The sequence below is a fragment of the Brassica napus genome, chromosome C1 (genome assembly GCF_020379485.1).
Source record: "Brassica napus cultivar Da-Ae chromosome C1, Da-Ae, whole genome shotgun sequence".
NCBI lineage: Eukaryota > Viridiplantae > Streptophyta > Magnoliopsida > Brassicales > Brassicaceae > Brassica > Brassica napus.
In genome coordinates, this window is record NC_063444.1 from 22,074,521 (window position 1) to 22,096,137 (window position 21,617).

Below are 21,617 nucleotides of genomic sequence, written 5' to 3' on the forward strand. Positions count from 1 at the left end.
AAATCTTGGGTATGAAATATTTTTGATTATTGATGTTAGCACAATATAGACAGTAATATAAAGGGAATTATGTGTTGATTGTTTCTTACGGATCAATGAGGAGACAGATAATGACTCGAGCTGTTTCTTTCGTGAGGCCAGAGCCCTGGACAGAACGGATTTGCCCAACCACATCTGTGAGTTTAAATATCAGTTATGATATCAAAACATAATATAAACCCAGATGCAATATGATAATATACCTAGGAGTTCTAGGTTTGTGTTCGCAATCACTTGGAGATTGTCAAACAGTCTAATCTTGACTGAAGATTGATCTCAGGAGCACCCGTGATGACTTCATCAATAATGGTTAGTGAGATGAAACGAATGAGGAATGGATGATCAATTATCTTATACATGCTTGAGCACCTAGAAACCTAAAAACAATCGACTTTCACAATGGAACCAGCTTTCAAAGATGGCATGTAATGGTTAGCACGTCCGACGGGAGTAAACCCATGAATCACGGAATCTGCAAATAATATTATTCAACAAAGAATCATGAAATAAATTAAAACAATTATGTTAAATAAGTGTTATAGATCGAAGATTAACTTACCTTTTCATCAAGGAAGAGAACCGTGATTCCCACAAACTCCATGTCTTTCTTGAAGTTCAGGGAATCCCAGAAGCAAGAAAGCCAGAGGCTATGCTCTGGCTACTACGACCAAGACGGAGAGATTCGAAGGTTGAGTGACGACACCGAGACGTCAGTTTGACGAATTGGAGAGGCAGAGAGAAACATTTTCTAGAAGTTGGTTAAATCTAAGAGGAATCAGTGAGTTTTGTGGAGATGCAGATTGAGTTCATCAAACATGAGAATCATATATATAGAGTTTATATAGGGGCTACAAATCAGGAACATTTATGATCAAGCGATTTAAGATGTGGACATGAAGAGTTCACCGGTGAAAAAATAAATTACGAACAGACACATGACGCAACTCTGTAACTCAGACTTGTTTGAGAAAGTGATGAAAAGAACCTAAACTCATGTTAAACGACAACAGTTTACAATATGAGAAAACTATAATTGTTGCAAACTTGAGTTTTTTTCATATAACGTGATGAATCTCATTTAAAAATAAAACCCACAACGCACTTGTAGGCCCGACCCTCAGAGGAAGCCGAAGAAGCAAAAGCTTACGACCTTCATAAATATATATTAGGTTCGACCATCAATGTACAAATTATCATTTAGCTTAGTGGTATAAATGTTGGTGTTTATATCTCAATAATCCGGGTTCGAGCCATATACTTGACGTTTTTTCACATTTTTTAAAAGTGGGGTCCACAAAACGCTGACGTGGCGCGCTGAAGAGTGAGCAAAAACTCATCTATTATAATATAAATTAGGAAAAGTAAAAAGAATATTTTTGTTCAGTTTAATTTAGTGTAATTTTTTTGGTTCAGATTTGGTTTATGATCCTAAAATTTAAAATATCCAAGATTAAAAATAAAAATGTTTGAACCACCAAAATATCTGAATTATTCTATGTAATTCCTTAAAATCATCTAAAACCTCTTTAAAAATCAAATCACCTCAATTTTTAGATCGAATACATCCCCTTAAAGTATTCAAAGTTGGGTAAAACAAAATTTTAAAGATCAAGTAACTTTGTATTTTTTGGATATCCATACCATTTGGACTGGTTGGAATTAAAAATTACGTGATACCTACACCTATATTGATTGGATATTTCTCTAGAACTGCAAGAATCAGGTTTGGGCTTTTCAATCGGATTCGGGTTCAGTTTCGCAGCACATATACTCAACAAATAAAACTCCAGATGCTTGTAAAGAGATGGTCTTGAAGCGTGAAGTCTACTACTCCCAACCTTTTGGAGCTTTGATATATTGGGTCGACGAAAGGAGACACACGTGTACTATCATGAGATGAAAGAGACAACTATCATGCCATGTGTCAAAAATTAGGGCCACGTGGAACGGCGTTCTCTATTTCAACGGTGACTGAAACTTCAAAGAGACGCGACGGCTCGCCTCCTTCCAAGGCGTTAGCACCTCACACCCTCCACATGGAACCACATGTCATATGCTAATATCTTTTTTTTCCCTCTTCATTTTATTACTTTGTTAAAAAAAGCGCACCGCCATTATCCATTGGCTTCAACTTGAACGAATGAAATAGAAAGGGAAAAATGAAGCCATTTTTGTTTATTATAATGTTTTTTTACGTATGAAACAAAAAAAAAATTGCGGAATTGCGGTGGTCATATTTTTCTCTGTGCTTTGTGTGTATGATCATCAATTAAATTCTACACGATTCAGGCATGACCGTTCACTTTATTATATTTAATTTCTTTTTATAAAATGGATTGGGATATGAAGAAGGTGTTGAACTTTAAAGACTCCATAACTGACCTTTTATCATCATCATTCATCATCACCATCATCATCATCCAACAACTACCCATGCCCAAAATTGCAATAAAAGACAGCAAGCGATTTCTTCTCACTCACACACACCTATGTCATCTCCATCATATCTATACTACTACTTGGTAGAATCAGACATCTGCAGCAGAAGCTCTCTCTCTCTCTCTCTTTTGTTACATTTGTGTCATTGGCTTTGACGTCAATTCTTATCCAATTCGAATCTCTTTACCATAAATTTTTCTTTCTTTTTTTCCTCATTCCTCCAAGAATCTTGATTTCGCCACTTCCTTTTATACACTTTTCCTCTGTTTTGCTTTGTCTGAATTCCCAAGAGAAAAATGGTGCTGTAAGCTCGATTCTGTGATACTTTTTATGGATTTATCTTTGGGCAAAAAGGGTTTCAGTTTTGCTCTGAGGAAGAAGAAGTGGATCTTACTTGCACTCAGTGGTTACGGCGCCTTTAGGGTTTATCACTCTCCTTCCATCTCCCACAAAAAAAAACAAATCTCCAAGCTCTTCACTCTCCTTCTCAACCTCCTCGAAGCAGCCTCTGCTTCCGCCGAAGCGGTTAGCTTGATCACCAAGGATCTAACAGAGTTTCTAAGATCAGACTCCGACCAAATCCCAAACAGCTTGAAACAGATCTCCAAACTCGCGAACTCGGATGAGCTCAACTCCTCCTTGATCAGATTCACACAAGCCGTGACAGTCGGGTTACTCAGAGGTTACCGGCTAGACGAATCCGAGTCCGGTTTTACGGATCGGGTCATGGATAAGCTTTTCACTAAATCCGGGTCCGGTTTTGCTTCGGTTATCGTCGGTAGCTTCGCTAGAAACTTGGTCGTCGCGCTCTACTCCGCATCCTCCTCCGGCGAATCGAAGTTGCTCGACGCGATTTGCTCCGACGACGGGAGGAAGCTAATCGGCGATTGCGTTCAGCGTTTCGTGAGCACGGCGGTTTCGGTTTATCTCGACAAGACAAACAACGTCAACGTTTTTGACGATTTATTCGCCGGTTTAACCAACCCGAAACACGAACACAAGGTTAAGCAAACGATTGTAACGGTCTGTAACGGTGCGGTTGAAACGTTCGTGAGAGCGTCAAGAAGAAAAACCACAGAACCGGAATCGGACCGGACGTGGATCGATGGGATATCATCGTCGTTGTCTGTACCGAGTAACCGGAAATACGTGGTGGATTTAACCGGGAAGGTGACGTTTGAGACGGTTAGATCGTTGTTAGAAGTGTTGATAGAGAGAGCGAATGGGAAAGTAGAGAGTTATGTGGAGAAAGTTAGAGAGAGAGGAAATGAGACGAGGAGATTCGTCAGAGTTAAATCATCACTTCTTCACAGTTTATGTTTGTCTCTATGTTTACAGATTGTTGAAGCTCCATGGATACTGACTCCAAGAAACTGATCAGGCTACAAGGCAAGAACCTGTTTTTTTCTTTCTCTTTCAATACTACACTACACTTTTGTGTGTTTTGATTTGGTAATTCTTGGATCCATTATTTCAAATTGACAAATTCCGTGCAAACTTACTCTTTTTCTATAATTGGGGAAGAAAATGATTGTTTTTGACTTCGGAAAAAGGGTATGGGTTTGGTTTGAATGTTTTGGATTCGGATGTTTGGATAATGATAAAGCGTGGGACAATATTCTGTGGATAAATATGGTATGGATATAGTGTATTTGGTGGTGACGTGCATGAGACAAGACCCATATATGTTCTTTTATGAGGAAATGTCTAAACAAGTAAGCAAAGAGAGTTTCTTTTTATCCAGTGAGAAAACAAAGTTGATAATTCTCTCTCTCTTATTTGAGTTGATAAGATCTGACCAATCCAACTTCAGTTCTAATTGGAAAATCTAGGAAGTAATGCCAAAACTATGTTATACGTCTGAAAACTTACAGAAGTTAGCTTTAAAGTAGCTTACAAAGTCTCATAAATAGAAGATACAATTCAAGGAAATCAGCCTCCAAATTGTTAAGACGAGGTACATAATTGAAATATATCGAATCAAAGGAACCACATAAAACAGAGATATCATGAAGTAGTCTGGATGTCGATACGGTTGTCCTTCGACGATAGCACTGAGATGAGGGACTTCGAATCCGAGTGATCGAGTTGATTCCCAAACTGACTGCATCAAGAAGAGCAGCTTTAACCGCAATAGCTTATTCTACAAAAACAGAGCCGACATAGCTACGGGTTGAAGATATTTCCCCTAGTTGAATCCTTGAAGATCCAGTCCAAACCACTCTGAGTTGGTATCCCATTCCACACCACATCTACGTAAAAAAGAAAAAAGGTGTGGGAAGGATTTCTGTTGGGTATGGGCTTGGCCCTCCCAAAAGGCCCACAAGACAATTATCCAGACACATGATCACAACAAAGAAAGTCGGCTCGTCGACTCGCGAGCCGGTGATCGACTCGGCTTTAGACTGCTTTTGATCGGCGAGACGACCAACTGAAAGTCGTCGGCTCGATGACTCGAGTCAGCGGCCCGACATTTCGGCCCAACCGCTCGAGGAGGCCCGTCAGGACAGAGCACATTAGGTTAACGAGCATGTGTCTATAAAAGGAGGAGAAAAGGCAACAAGGAGGAGATTCGCAAATTACTACACTCACTTTCGGCTAGATCTAGGGTTTAATATCTTACTTCTCGCCGACTTGTACGGTCCGACGAACCAGCTTTCGCCGGACTAATTCCTTTGTTCTCTCCCCCTTTTGTAACACTGTTTCGACTCATTGATCTAATAAAACACGTTTTTGTCTTGACCCACCGACGAGAACTCGTCCTTTCTCTTTACTAGTTTATCGACAGTCTCGGTTCAAACAGTTGGCGCCCACCGTGGGGCAGACAGAGTAGCGTCAGCAAAGATCATGGCTCGACCTGACTCGCCGTCCGATGACGAGTCACCTAGGACTGGAGGCGCTTCGACAGCAGCGGCCTTCGCACTACCATACTTGAGAGGATGGCACAGCAAGACGTCGTCCAGAAGGCGACGAACAAACAACTCGCCGCCATCGCCGCCATCTTGGCTCCTTTCGCCGGAAACTCAGGAGATCCGGCCTCGACGGTCCGAAAACAGCTGTTCGACACTTGCCGAACAGTCGGCGTAGAAAACACGACGAACACAAACGCCGCCCAGGTTCAAACACCCGGTGGCGTAGTCTCGTCACCGTACGGGAACTCGCTGAGCTTAAGCAGTCGTTCCTGGACATGAAAGACCGAATGTCCGAAGGGCCTACGGCAGCGCCGCTGATCGAACGCGTCCTGGCCGAAATCCTAAAAACCCGTTTTTCCCGGCGAGTCACCGACGTTCGGTACCGACCAGCCGAGAAAATCTGCCTTCCGACATACGCCGGAAAGGCAGACCCAACCGACCACATCACTGCTTTCAACATCGCAATGGGTCGAACTAAATTCTCCGAAGAGGAAAGAGGCGCTGGCTATTGTCGCCTCTTCGTCGAAAGTCTTCAAGGACCAGCCCTCGGGTTGTTCACTGGATTGGAGCGAGACTCCATCCACGACTTCCACGACCTGACGACTGCATTCCTCAAGCAGTACATTATGTTTACGAGATAAGGAGCGACCTTATCTGAACTTTGGAATCTATCTCAAGGATCAAACCAAAGCCTCCGTGACTTCATGGAAAAGTTCAAAATGGTCGCCTCGAAGGTGCAAATTCCAGACAGCGTCGCCGTCGACGCGCTGATGAATACCATATACTTCAAGTCCCTGTTTCGCGAGGATCTCTACATAAACCCCGCCACTACTCTCCAGGAAGCTATCGCGAGGTCGAACAACTTCATCCGAATGGAAGAAGACACAGCAGTGATACTCAAAAACTGAACACGACCGCTAAACCGGCAACTGCTCCAAAAGCTCCCGAGGCACGCCAAGAACCTCGACAGCACGCCTCAGGTAACAAGCCTGACCAGCCAAAGAGCTTCATCTATGTGGTCGAAGACAAAAATCCGTCCCCGGGATCGACTGTCGTCGTACGCTAGAAAGGTTGGAATGGTTGGGAGAACGACGAGAGGCCGCAATCCTCTTCGGCACCTTCGACTTCGAGTCCTGGCTCGGCCGAGCCAAACCTATGGTGCAGCTTCCATAAGTCCAAGGCGCACGACACGAGGAACTGCAGGCATCTGGTCGATGCCCTCTTCTCATCCTACGAAAACGGAACAGCCAACGTCGAGCTTCCTAAGCCCATGCCAAACAACACCAAGAGCTGGAGCAAGAACAAAGAAAAAAAAGCTCAGAAGAATCAAGATAAATCTGGAACTCGGCCAAAGCGCACAAAGGATGACAAGCCAGAAGCGCGAGACGAAGACGAGGGCAAAGCACAAGTCGAAGAAGAGCAACCTCGTAATCGTGGACGTGTCCAAGTCATCCTCGCACGACCAAGTCCATCCTCATATGAAGAAGAGGACAAACAGGTCCACGACTCGCACGAGTACTCCAGCAAGCGACCAAATGAGGACGTCGGACCAGAAGGATCAAACGACTTGAGGAACAAGCTCAGGTGAAAGTCGCAGACAACCGATCGCATCCACGACTTTAACGACGATCTCCGCTCAGTCATTGAAGAGTCCAAGGCCAAAAAGGCCAAGGACTCCAGTTCTCGATCCCATCTCAGGCCCCGAGTCATCGATCTTCGCGATCAGCTCAACTCAAAATCAGTAGATCTCAGGATCAAGCTCAGTCGACCTAAACGTTCACACTTACGACGAAAGCTCGAGGAAGCGAAGTCCAAAAATGACGTAAAACACGAACCCATTGTCGAGGACTCGCCAAGCGACTTGAGGACTCAACTAAGAAACAAATGGATCGTCGAGCCGAATTTCCTAAACGTAATTATGGGTGGCTCACCTCCTTGCGGCGATTCGGTCCGGTCAGTAAAGGACCATCGACGGCAGGCAATAACCTCGAAGATATGGCCATCGAAACCTGAGAATGATTCCTCGATCACTTTCTCACCTAACGATGCCATCGGCGTCCACCTACCTCATAACGACCCCCTACTCGTCGAAGTAGGAATCGCGAAGTGTGACATCGCTAAAGTTCTGATCGATACTGGCAGTTCGGTTGATCTGATCTTTTGAGATATGCTCGATAAGATGGGAGTCGACTTGCGTGACATGAAACCGTCATCCCGCTCCCTCACGAGATTCAACGGAGCTTCCGAGACGATGATCGGGACAATCAAACTCCCAGCCTATGCATGCGGTGTGACACGCACAGTCAAGTTCTCCGTCATCCGAACAAAGGCTCTTTATAACGCGATCCTCGGGACCCCCTGGTTACATTCGGTCAAGGCAGTATCCTCGACGTACCATCAGTGCGTGAAGTTTCCAGGACTGAATGGCCAGGTGCAGACACTTCGCGGAGACCAGCAGGCTGCTCGTGATCTACTAATTGCAACAGTGAAGATGCAACAATCGACTCCCCACATCAATGCAGTAGCAAAGCAAATCCAACCTCAAAAAGACGAGATCCTAGAAGTCGCGATAGACGACTCCAACGAAAGCAAAGTAGTCCGAGTCGGCGCCTTCCTCTCCGAAGAGATGCAACAGGCAATCGTCGACTTCCTGAGGAAGAACGCGTCAACATCCGCTTGGACGACATCAGATATGAAAGGAATAAATCCCGCCATCACGTCCCACGAGTTGAATGTCGATCAAACCATCAAGCCTGTCCGCCAGAAGAGACGCAAGCTCGCCCAGGACCGAAGCAAAGCTGTCAACGAAGAAGTCGAGCGACTCTTCGCACCTGGTTCAATCACTGAAGTGCGATACCCCGAATGGTTGGCTAACCCAATCGTCGTCAAGAAGAAGAATGGGAAATGGCGCGTCTGCGTCGACTTTACCGATCTAAACAAGGCTTTCCCCAAAGACAGTTACCCGCTTCCGCATATCGACAGACTAGTCGAGTCGACTGCTGGAAATGAGCTCCTGACCTTCATGGACGCATTCTCAGGCTACAATCAGATCATGATGCACCCGGATGATCGGGAGAAGACAGCGTTCATCACTGATAGAGGGACATACTGCTACAAAGTGATGCCGTTTGGTCTTAAGAACGCCGGTGCGACTTACCAATGACTCGTCAATCGAATGTTCGCTGACAAACTGGGGAACACGATGGAGGTCTACATCGACGACATGCTAGTAAAGTCACTCCGCGCGACGAACCATTTGAACCATCTAAAAGAGTGCTTTAAAACGCTGAACGAATACATAAGAAACTCAATCCGGCCAAATGCACCTTCGGCGTCACCTCAGGCGAATTTTTGGGATTCATCGTCACCCTGCGAGGAATCGAGGCAAATCCTAAGCAGATCACCGCCATACTAGACCTCCCTAGTCCAAAGAATAACAGAGAGGTCCAGCGACTCACGGGGAGGATCGCGGCGCTGAACCGCTTCATCTCTAGGTCCACAGATAAATGCCTCCCTTTCTACGAGCTACTGCACGGAAACAAACGTTTTGTCTGGGACAAGAAGTGCGAAGAGGCATTCGACCAACTCAAACAGTATCTTACGACTCCTCCCGTGTTATCGAAACCAGAAGCCGGTGATACACTCTCTCTTTATATCGCAGTATCTTCCACCGCGGTTAGCAGCGTCCTTATCCGAGAAGATCGAGGAGAGCAGAAGCCCATCTTCTACACGAGTAAGCGGATGACCGATCCAGAAACGCGATACCCCACCCTCGAGAAAATGGCTTTTGCAGTTATTACGTCAGCAAGGAAGCTGCGTCCTTACTTCCAATCGCACACGATCGAAGTAATAACGAATCAACCGCTACGCACAGTAATGCAGAACACCAACCAATCCGGACGATTATTGAAGTGGGCTATCGAGCTCAGCGAGCACGACATTGTGTTCAAAAATCGAACAGCAGTAAAATCCCAAGTCCTCGCTGACTTCCTGATCGAGCTTGCACCAGAGCTAGAGAAAGACCTAGTTCTTCCAAGTCAGAATTGGATACTTCACGTCGACGGATCGTCAACAAACAAAGGATCAGGAGCAGGAGTCCAACTGCTGTCTCCAACAGGCGAGCTAATCAGACAGTCGTTCAGTTTCGGCTTCACCGCTTCAAACAATAAAGCGGAATATGAGTTATTGATCGCAGGACTATGACTGGCTAAGGCAGTCAAAGCAAAATGCCTCAGTGCATACTGCGACTCACAACTAGTTACCAGTCAGTTTAGCGGCGACTACGATGCTCGTAACGAACGAATGGACGCGTACCTTAAAGTCGTTCAAACACTCGCTAGGGACTTTGAATTCTTCGAACTCACCAAAGTCCCAGAGGAGAGAATGTGTGCGCCGACGCCCTCGCTGCCTTGGGAAGCAGGCTGCGCGATCAGGTGAAACGGACCATTCCCATCCACAAGATCGACAAGCCAAGCATCGAGCTCCCTCCTAGCGAAGGGACCGTCGTAGCACCCATAACCGAAGCCATCCCCATGGACGAGGACCTCGCAACGGAACAAATTGAAGCTACCGACTGGAGGACATAACTCATCAACTATCTGGTCGACGGAAGTTTACCCCCCGAGAAATGGATTGCAAGGAGGCTCAAGACAAGGAGTGCCCACTACGTCGTCTTGGATGGAGAGCTCCATCGATGGACCCAACCAAGGTGCTTGTGAAGTGCATCAACGGCGAGGAGACGCAACTTGTCATGGCCGAAACGCATGAAGGCGCCGCGGGAAACCACTCCGGAGGTCGAGCACTCGCGTTAAAAGTCAAAAGCCTCGGCTTTTACTGGCCAACAATGAATGCAGACTGCGAAGCTTACGCCCAGCGATGCGATCAATACCAGCGACATGCCTCGACAATCCACTCCCCGATGCAGTTGCTGCAAACGATGACTGCTCCATACCCTTTTATGCGATGGGGAATGGACATAATCGGCCCTATGCCGAGCTCTCGACAGAAGCGTTTCGTCCTAGTCTTGACAGATTACTTCACAAAGTGGATTGAGGCGGAAGCTTTCGCTAGCATAACAGAAAAAGAAGTTCAACGGTTTGTGTGGAAGAACATCATCTGTCGCCACAGCCTACCTTACGAAATAGTGACTGATAACAGTTCACAGTTCATATCGAACAAGTTCCAAGAATTCTGCAAGAGATGGAGAATCTGACTCAACACAGCAAGTCCGCGATACCCGCAGAGCAACGGTCAAGCCGAGGCATCCAAAAAGATCATAATCGACGGTTTGAAGAAATGCCTCGACTTGAAAAAATGATGCTGGGCCGATGAACTCGACGGTGTTCTCTGGTCACATAGAACAACTCCTCGAGGAGCAACAAAATCAACTCCCTTCTCAATGGCACACAGAGTCGAAGCTATGGCCCCCGCTGAAGTGAACGTAACCAGTCTACGACGGTCAAGAATGCCGCAGAACATTAAACTCAACAGCGACATGCTCTTCGACGCTCTGGACGCCATAGAAGAGCGCCGCGACCAAGCCCTTCTCCGCATCCAGAATTATTAGCATCAGATCGAAAGCTACTACAACAAGAAGATCAAGTCTCGTCCTCTTGAACTGGGCGATATAGTACTGCGCAAAGTGTTCGAAAACACTAAGGAGCTGAATGCAGGCAAACTCGGAACTAACTGGGAAGGGCCTTACAAAATAGCTCAGGTTATTAAACCAGGAGTCTACCGACTCGAGACGTCGACTGGTGAACCCGTTCCCAGAGCATGGAATTCCATGCATCTCCGAAGATACTACTCTTGAGAACATGTCTAACGGTCGAGCACCTGCAAGTCCTACTCAATCGAATCTCCGAATCAACGAGTGAATGACAATCCCGTCACTTTCACTCGTAAAAAAAAAAAAAAAAAAAAACCAAGTGAATGCACTTCCACTGCTACTTTCACTAATCCAAAAACGAACTACGAATGGCTTGACCCTCTCCTAGAGGTACGTAGGCAGCCTTAAATGGTCCAGCTATAACAAAATAATCTCCCAACAAGTAGGAGCGCGAATTATTTTGAGCGATGCTTACGCACGAGCACGACCTTGTCTCTCGGACAAACGTACTAGCACTCGTGCCCACTAACGAGCACGTCCTGATTAGACACGTGCTCGAGGGATCCCCGGTCGTATCACGGTCTCAGCCGATGCGATCGAGACAATAGCTTTCAATCATCTTATGATCCTTTAAAGCCAGGTTTGGCCAACCTAACATTTTTAGGATTACTTTAAGATCGAATGAGAACCACTGTCGTCCCGAAACAATAAACGATTGTCTTCGAATTCGAAAATTTATATTTTTCGAGGACTCGAACTGACGGCATAATGCGTCAAGACTCGATAAGACCGGACAATCGACTCTCTGGTTTAAATCGAAACACTGACCGAATCGCCAAATCAAAATCGTTAGAATCTAAATGTCTGAAACACAATTCAGTGACTCGTCGAAAGGCAACTAGCACTTCCAAGTCCACGAGACTATGTTTCATGACTAAGGCAAACTTCGTTTTAAAAAGACAACTTCTAAGGCCTGAAACGAAAAACGGCCACAAAGTAAAAGGTTCAAAAATTACATCAACAAAAGTCTCAAGGGGCTAAAAACAGAAAATTAAAGAAGATCAACAACAACATTTGAGGTTAGTTCTCGACACGGTTGAGGTCTTCCTCGGCGACTCGAGCTTCGAGCTGATCTGAAGCGCCTCCAGCCTCGTCCGTTGTCGAAACAGGCGGATTCTCAACTTCGTAAACCACTCCTTCCTCCGTTCCTTGTGGATTATCCCCGGGGATCCGTTCGTCCAATTTTTCACCACCCTCTTCTTCGGCTGAAGAGTCCGAGAATTCGAGCATGTCAACATGCCCCGATCCCGCCTCCTCGACTCCCGAAAGAGGAGTCGGATTCGCGTCGCTAACTCCGAGTATCGGGATCAATGACTCCTCACTAACGACGAGGTTGGCCATCGACGGAGCGGGGTCCAATACAAGTGGTGCAGTTTCATCCTCGGACCTTTCGACCCTGCTAACGACCTCGTGTTCCTGAACAGACGACTCACCGAGCTCTCTCCCGGTCGGTTCGTTCGACCTCTCGGTCGCATGATCTCCCTGAGAACTAGTTGGAGTTTAGAGAGAAGCCGCGGTTCCTGCGTCAATTAGACCTGTGTTCGACCCGTACGGGTCGATCGCTGCCAAAAAATTCTCTTTCAAGAAGGTGGACGAGAGATGAAGTGGAGACAGACAGAAAAGCTCCTCGGGAATCCCGCCAACAGTTAAGCGCTTAGCTTCAGCTTCGAACTCCTTCTCCTGCTCAGCAAACAGGTCGATCGTCTCTTGCGGGATATCAATCCCACTCTCCTTGAGTGCTTTAAGACACTTCTTCGTCCCAAAGGCTTGGCTCTGCAGGGATCTCGCCGTCTCGAAGTCACCACGACGCTTCTCGAGGTCTCGAATTTTAGCAAAACGGTGATTGCTCTTTACGATCATAGCTGTTTGAACGCGGACTCACTCATGTGTAACCTCGTAACTTCGAGAGTCCCTTAACCGGTTGACCTCCTTCAGATGCCTTAGAGCCGTAGCCATCCTCCTCTCCTCCAAAGCAGCTTTCTCTTTTTCCAAAGTAGCTTTCTCTCGTTCGAGTCCTCTGATCTTCTCGCCAGCATTTTTGAATTTGTCCTTCAGCTCCCTTAACCTCTCCATAAACTTCTCCTTATGAGCTTTCTTGTCTGCGAGCAACCGACTCTGCTCCGCTGCTGCCTTGTCGATCGCCGCCCTGAATTCACTCGTCTTGCGGTTGAGAGCCGTGTCCCTCGCTCGCGCGAGTCTGTCAGATTGCTTCAGCTTGGAGATGGTCTCTTTAAGGGCTGAGTCGTACTATTCGACGACGTAGTTCATGCTCCCATCGCTCTGCACAAACAAACGAGGATCAGAACCAGGAATCTAGAGAAGGCGAGATGAAAAGAGTAACCCTTACCAAAACCTTGGTCCTCGCTGCATCGACATATGTATCCTTGAAGATGAGATCTTTAATTGGAGGCATGTCCTTGGCACCACCTCGAATTTGTCGGATAAGCTCAGCGCATTCCGATGGAGCATAAGCAAGAGGGGTGTCGCTGTCACACTTGAATTCAACGCGATCGCAGAATTTGATTCGACGTTCCTCCGAAGTTGAACCACCCCCCGTAGTCGCTGGAGGTGCCACCGGAGGAGTCTTTCCAGCAGAAACGGACGCGTCACGCTCACTGGAAGGTTTCTTCTTCTTTTCTAGCGGAACGTTCGGGGAACCGCTCGAGTCGCAGCCTCACGAGGAGAGCCCTCATGAACGACAGGTTCGTGACCCTCAGAGTCCCCGACAGGTTCCGACTGCCTCTCGATAGACTTCCTCCTCTTTTTCTTCTCCTTCTTCTTCTTCTTCTTCGGAGGTTCATCAGATCCGGTCCTCGCTTGGGTATCGATTGAAGCAGAAGAATCAGGACCAGACCTTTTCTTCTTGTTACTGTCCGTCACCGACGGCTCGACAGTCTCTCGTCCAGAAGACTGCACGAGATCCTCCCTCGAGGACTCGATATTAATCGGGCCTACAGATGGTCTTGGGGAAATAGGAAGAGGGGGAAGCCCTGAATAGTCGTCCCACCAGGAGTCGTCCTACTAGGAGTCGTCTCACAAGGATTCGTCTGGCTAGGAGTCGCCTTATTAGGAGCGTCTCACCAGGAGTCGTCCTACTAAGAGTCGTCTCACCAGGAGTCGCAGAAGATATCTTTTTCACTCCGCTCTGCTTCTTCTTGATTAGTGCACTTAAGTCCGGAAGTTCCTTCATTTCCCTAGCTGCGTTGATCACCTTTTGCTCGACACGATTGAATATCGAAATGGCTGCTTGTTGCCAGTAATCAAAGGTGGCAAATCGGATCTCCAGTCCCCTGCGAAAGGACGACGAGTCAAAACCGGATAAAGGCCTCGAGTGAACAGACGTGAGCCAGGAAAACCATGTAATCGTGAAAAGGAAACTTACTCTTCGAGATCCTGGCGATGGCTCTTCGAATCCTCTCAACGGTGATGTCTTTCCAGCTTACTTGAACACGCGACACGACGGCACGAGCGTTAGCAATGAACTCTTCTGGATAGGAGGCCGAATCTGGGTGATCAACTGCAATCAAACGAAGACTCGTCAGTCAGAAAGCGAAAGGAAGAAACAGTCGGCAAGCTAACGATAGTGCTCTACCGAGCTTATGGTTTCATAAAAATCGAAAGGAATCGCCGGGCGGCTCCTCAAAGGCAAAACCGTCATATTTGACGTAAAAATAGAAGCGCTGCCAATTGGCCGTCCTGCTGGGGTGGTCAATAATAACATTGTAGTTGAGCCTCATCTGAATCGAGAACAATCCGTCCCCCATAGACTTGACGTAAGCCAGCTCTTCAAGAGTCTGCACGCTCATTGAGATATCGATCTCCGCCGCCGTCACCATCAACGCTACCGAAATACGGAACACGCCATTCAAGAACTGACTCTTCGCTGCGTCACGACGTCTCGCATAAGATGTGATGACTCGAGGAATCGGAAACCAGAGCTTGGTCTCGCTCTGGAAGTATGACTCGTAGACACACTGAAACCCCAACGGAGGGGACCACGGCCTCTGAGACCTCGTCGGGATTAGGAAAGTCACTCCGACTCCTCCACGCTCTCTCCGCAAAGCTTTCACGCTGCTAGGAGTTGAACGAGTCTCCTCGACGTTCTCCCATGTTTGCCCTTCCACGACAGGAGAACGCATCTGTCCCAGCGCCAAAGCTGGGAAATCCTCGAAGATCCCTTCGGGGTGATAACAGCATAGAACGAAGTCAGGGAGAGAAGCCTCTCCTTCACTTGTCCCACCCTGACCGTCTCTCGCAATCAACGAAGCAGCGTCTCTCTCCTCGCGGAGTTGACGTGCCGATTCACGGTGAGACTGATTTGACCGAAGATGAAATAATTCTGATTCGAGTTGCGGAAATTGAAGCAGTTTATGCCTCAAATGGTTTTGGGATGCGTGAAGTGGATGGAACTGCATGTAAAGTTCAGAATAAAGTGGACACGACCAAAGATGCTGCGTTAGGGGAAGGCAAATATGACGACGATGAGGATTATGATTACAATTTATGGCATGATTTTGTTGGACGAAATTGCGAATGGGACGATGATAAGGATGAGGATGGAGGGGTAGGTGGTGGTGGTCGAACGAACGTAACATATGGAGGTGTACGTGGTGAGGTGGTGACTAAAGCGAGGAGTGGACGAACTAATCCTTCTTCAAACAAAGGCAGTGGTTCATCCACAAACAAACAACGTACCGCAAACCCACCATCATCTTTTGAAGATTACGTAGATGAGGGTAGAGATTACATAGGCTCATCTAGGATTTCGATGGAAAATACTGAAGAAGCAAGTAACAATTCAGGTGTCAAGTCAAGTGATCAAGTACCCGACACTAAGAATCATTCAGATCCAAATCAAGAAGAGGACCCAAGTGTTGACAGCAGCTCCCAAATTTTGGTTCCCCTGACTCCTCCAAAGCCGTTCAACATGCATACTCGGGAAGTTGACGACAGTGATGATTTCGTTGGGCAGGTCTCTCAATATGTTTCGTCTAGGCCGACACATGATACATCTGATGGAGAAGGCGAGGGAGACGATTTCGAGGAACCGGTACCTGTGTGTGTTTCGGTTGGTCAGACACATGAAACTCCAGATGGAGAAGACGAGGATGACGACTTTGTCGAACCGGTACCTCAGTGTGTTTCGGTTGGTCAGACACATGAAAGTCTGGATGGAGAAGACGAGGATGATGACTTTATCGAACCGGTACCTCAGTCTCGAATCCGTGAGGAAGACGCAAGAAGACGTCGTGAAAAGGATAAGGCTGATGACGAATCACTCATGAAATCCGTTAGAGCCGTTGAGCTATATGGATTTGAGGATGTAGAAGCTTCGTCTAACAACGAAGCAGTTAACGATTATACCGTCGATGATATTGACTTCACTCTAGCAGATGCTGATATGTACACTGGGAAGCTATTCAGTAGCAAGCAAGAATTCAAGATCAGTTTGCACATTTATGCCTTAAAGCAGGTGTTCAGGTTCAAGTTCCACAAACATGCGTTTAACTATGTCGTAGCGAAATGCATTGATAAAAACTGCAAATTTTATGTTATGGCTAAGCAATTGGGGGAATCTTCGACATATCAGGTGAGGAAGGCGCAACTGAAGCATGTCTGCACATCTGATGCTAAAGCGCAATATAAGAAACATGCGACGTCGAAAGTAATAGCTGCACTAATGAGATCGAAGTATGAAAGGCTCCAAGCTGGACCGCGCGCATCTGAATTACCCGAGATGCTCCGGAGTGAGTTCTTGTTTACGGCCACATATTGGAAATGTTGGAAAGCAAAAGAGTTAGCAATTGTGGCTGCACAAGGAACAGAAGAGAGCTCTTACAAGCTCCTGCCGAAATATTTTTATGTTGTAAAGTATGCAAATCCTGGGTCCATTACTGATATCAAAACTGAAAAAGATGATAAGGGTCAGACAAGGTTTAAGTACGCGTTCATGGCGCTGAAAGCTTGCATTGACGGGTGGAAGCATCTACGGAAGGTTATTGTGGTGGATGGTACTCATATGTTTGGGAAGTACAAAGGGTGTTTACTAACTGCAAGTGGGCAAGATGCCAATTTTCAGGTATTCCCTATAGCGTTTGCTGTTGTAGACAATGAAACAAATGAGTCTTGGAGTTGGTTTTTTGAGAAGCTGACAGAGATCGTAGAAGATGGCTCCGATTTATCTATTGTGTCTGATAGAGCAAATCAAATATGTGTTGCTAAAGATAAGTGGTATCCTCTTTCACACCATGGGTGCTGCCTCGTACACCTACAGAGAAACGTCGACGCAAAATTCAAGAAAAGGAATCAGAAGAAAATGGTTGGCAGGACAGCCGAGGTATTCAAGGTATCCCACTTTAAGAGACTTTACGCGGAGATCAAACTTACAGATAAGCGCTGTTGGGATTATCTTGAGAAGATCGATCCTAGGCATTGGACAAGGTCACACTTTGAGGGCGAGCGGTACAATCTAATGAGCTCGAATATAGCTGAGTCTCTCAACAAAGCACTAGTTCCTGCGCGCGATTCCCCGATAATGGCGCTATTTGAGTTCATCAGACGCATGATTAGTCGTTGGTTTGTGAGTAGACAGCGAAAGATATCGAAAATGAGTGGTGAGATCCCCCCGGCTGTTGACGAGTTGATGGAAAACAATCTAGAAGACGCAAGAGCGTACGCTGTGATGCCTCTGTCTGCTTTTGAATTTGAGGTAACTCTAAAAACAACCGGCTTCGGGAGTTCTGTTAATTTGGAAACCAGGTCTTGCACATGTCTTGAATTCCAGAAAGTTGGAATACCATGTCGACATGCCATCTCTGCGGCTATGTTTCGGGACTTGCAGCACTCAGAGTTCGTTGCAGACGCCTATCTAAAAAATACCGGTGTTACACTCCCGGTTCCAGATCCGCAAGATCTTTTCATACCTTCGGAGGTTAGTGACCTTATCATGTTACCACCAAAGACGAAGAGACCACCAGGACGTCCACCGACTAAGCGTAAACGTTCTGCAGGAGAAATACCGGTACGACCTAATCTCATCTGACTGTAGTCATGGATATTTTCTGAATAAAGGCTGTTATGTTTTTTCAGGAGGGGCCGAAGAAGAAGAAACTAAACACATGTAGTCGATGTCATATCTCAGGTCACAACAAAAAGTCTTGTAAAGAACCGCTACAATGATGGGTTATGGATGGAGGAGATTTTATGTATTGTTGACAAGGGAGTTATTGTTTAGGTGTTTCCTACTAACACATCTATAATGCTATTTTGCGATCTGATGAGATATGGATTACGCAGTGGTTCTTCTTGAATTTATTAGATATGTATGGTTTTATTGTCATTCCTAAATATGGTGTTTATTTTTATGATTTGATGTAACTTGTTTATAACTTGAGGTGTACGATATCTGTGTAGCCAATCTAGCCGTTAGAAAGAAATTTAAATACAATGTAGCCGTTGTATTGTGGTCCAATAATAATATAGCCGTTACAATCTCAATCTATTAAAATATGAGTGCTTGTGTCGTCTATATTTCAGATTTTTAGCGATTCTCTCTTTACTCTATTTTTATACTAAAGATGGGACTTGATTATAGCTATAGCCAGCCTTCGGAATCAGAGGACTATGGTGGGAATGACTCCAGCCACACAGAAGACCGTGAGGTTGAAGATCTTATTCGTCGGGACCAAGCTGAGCTAAATTACAATTATGTTGCGACTGTTCAGTACCCTCCGCAACCCGAGGTCGAATTTGGATTCCCGCTGACATGCTACTGTGGTGGTCGGCCTAAGCTAGCAACATCTCGCACTTTAAATGATCCTGGTAGAAGATACTACACGTGTGATTATTTAATGATGGAGACTGTCATGTTCATAAATGGTGGGATGAGGCGGTTATGGAGGAGATGAGAGCCAGGGATACGCACACACTTCAATTGTCTGAAAAGGTAGATTATCTTACCTTTTGGAATGACTATGACCCACAACTTAACAAGTTTAAGGATATCCAGAATGAGACTGAGCAGAAGCTGGTTAGGCTAGAGAAGATAGTGTCTGAGTTAGCTGAAAAGAGAACAAGGTTAACCAATGGCTTCGAATACTTTGTTGGTGGAATGGTTATTATATTAGTTTTACTTGGGTTGGTGATCATATTCAAGTAACTCTTCATACTTTGTTGGTGGAATGGTTATTATATTTATTTTGTAATGTGGTTTTTTGTAATGTGTCATTTTTTTATGATTCTACTAAAATTCTATGAACCAATAAACACGTTTGAAATAAAAAATGGTGAATATATCCCTCTCAATATTATATTCTACTATTTAAGTAGAAATTCTTTTGAAGCAACTTACCGTTAGAAATGCTTTTGAAGTAAAATATAGCCGTTACAATCTTGCACTATTTAAGTAGAATTCAGAACACCCAACAATCTCTCTTCACAACACTCAACAATCTCTCTTCACCACACTCACCAGTACCACAAAATGACGGATCCTTACTATAAAGAGATGAAGCATCACAAAAGGGAGTATGACTGGGTGAGCAATTGTGTCTATGCCAATTACAAAATTCCAACGAAGTGTATCTGCGGTGGAGCTATCACCGTGGAAGCTGATGACAGAGGAAGAAACTATTACGTATGCAAAGATTTAAAGGTAATATTGGAGTTCACAATACTTAAATTTGCCTCCATTGTTAACGGAAATGGTATTGTTTTTAGCTAACAAATCTAATATATTTTCTTGTAGAACGATGGTTTGCACATCCGTCATGACTGCCTTACCGCCCTCGAGGAAGAGCTGGATTGCTTGAAAAGTCAGTATGCTGAGGAGGTGTCGCTCCGCCGTGAGCTGCAATTTGAACTTGCGCAAATGCGTGAGGAGATCAAAGAGCTTAAGCAATTAATTATGGTGGATCGCTGATCTTAGCATTTGTCGGATCTATTATGTAATTTTCGTACTCTTCTATCAAATTTGTACTCTTTATGTTAAGGTTAAGGGATTCTAAGGTTAATTTGTACTCTGTTATGTAATTTTATATTAAGGTTAATTTGTACTCTTCTATCAAATTTTAACTGTTTATCTCATAATGGGCCTATCCATATCCAATTAAGAAGCAAACCCATTTGAATTAATGTAGTTTCATAATGTGTACAAAAGTCATCATTATACACCCTCGATTAGGGTGTACGAAGTCATCATTATACCCCTCGGTTACGTAAGCTTCATAACGTAGTTTGAAATTAGGGCAACCTTCTGACACGGAAAAGACATCTTCTTTATACATATTTGTACTAATTAATGTATGAACTTAAGGTATTCTCATCTCTCTCTTCGTTGGTGTATGAACACGCGTACACTTATGGTTTTAACACGCCAATAAATTTAAGTGAACTCTGTCTACGACAAGAAAGTTTCCTACTTCATTTCATATGGTCTAATCAGTCGGAGATTTAATTCTACCGAGGAGTCGCAACGATTTAATTCGCATGGTTTAAACCGAGGAGTAGTAATGGAACGCCGCGTCTGTTACCAAAAAATTAATTAATTATTTTTGTAATATATATACTACTCTGTTGTCATTTAATATCTTTTTCATCTTTCTAAACACATTCTCTGCAAACCTCTTTCTCTGCAAAACTCTTTCATTCTAAAAATGGTGTCTGATATCAGCCAGGGCAAAATGACCGTCGCAAAATACAAACGATTCTTTTACAGTTTGCCTATAGTCGGCGAACGCACCGAGCAGCAGTTGATCCTGTTGGCCAAGGCCGGTTTGAAGGAAGAGATCCGCGACGGTCTGGAAACTGAGGAGTTCGCCACACTCGAGGCCCTGTTCGAGGAGGCGGAGGAAGTCGAGGAGGGGTTAAAGGAAACACCTCCATCCAGCCCTGGCAAACGCCGCCGCACAAGCCCCGATCACCGCAGTAGCAAACGTGCTCGCAAGGCGGAGAAAAAAGGTGACCCGGAGGATGAGGGTTATGGATACCCCGGCGAAGGAGAGACGAGGTTAAAGGACGATGAAGAAGGTGACTACTGGGAGTGGATGCAGATGGACACGGACGTGGATGACGACGCTTCCGACTGGACCGACGACACATTGGGTTCTGGGCAGTTCAGGATGGACAACTACCCAGACAGCTCCGGCACCGACTCCAGCACCTCCGACTCTGACTAGGAACGTCCTCCTCTTTTAATATTATTAAATATTTTGAATTTTATTGTTTTTTGTACCTATGTTGATCTCTTTTTTTTTGAACTCTTTATTATATTATATAATAAAATTTATGATTTCTGTTTATTATTGCTGTCTTTTTATGCATGTTTAATATTAGTAAAATTAGGAATTGCTAATTATACGAATACTGACGGTATACGAATACTGACGGTATTCGAATACTGACGGTATACGAATACTGACGGTATATGAATACTGACGGTATACGAATACTGACGGTATACGAATACTGACGGTATACGAATACTGACGGTATTCGAATACTGACGGTATACGAATACTGACGGTATTCGAATACTGACGGTATACGAATACTGACGGTAT

At 45.3% G+C, this 21,617-nt stretch overlaps 2 protein-coding genes across 2 annotated transcripts; one reads left to right on the plus strand and one right to left on the minus strand.

The window, feature by feature from the left end:
* The first annotated feature begins 2,294 nt into the window (after positions 1 to 2,294).
* On the plus strand, positions 2,295 to 4,146 carry LOC106436536 (protein PHLOEM PROTEIN 2-LIKE A10). Its single transcript, XM_013877499.3, has one exon. It carries the CDS (start codon positions 2,809 to 2,811, stop codon positions 3,853 to 3,855), a length of 1,047 nt encoding a protein of 348 aa, XP_013732953.1. The 5' UTR covers positions 2,295 to 2,808; the 3' UTR covers positions 3,856 to 4,146.
* An 8,790-nt stretch (positions 4,147 to 12,936) lies between these two features.
* LOC125579884 (meiosis-specific protein ASY2-like) lies at positions 12,937 to 15,197 on the minus strand. Its single transcript, XM_048743781.1, has 6 exons — positions 14,711 to 15,197; positions 14,437 to 14,575; positions 14,140 to 14,348; positions 13,717 to 14,048; positions 13,406 to 13,642; positions 12,937 to 13,305 (listed from the first exon to the last, which is right to left on the minus strand). Exons 1-6 carry the CDS (start codon positions 15,195 to 15,197, stop codon positions 12,937 to 12,939), a joined length of 1,773 nt encoding a protein of 590 aa, XP_048599738.1.
* Between the last annotated feature and the right edge of the window lie 6,420 nt (positions 15,198 to 21,617).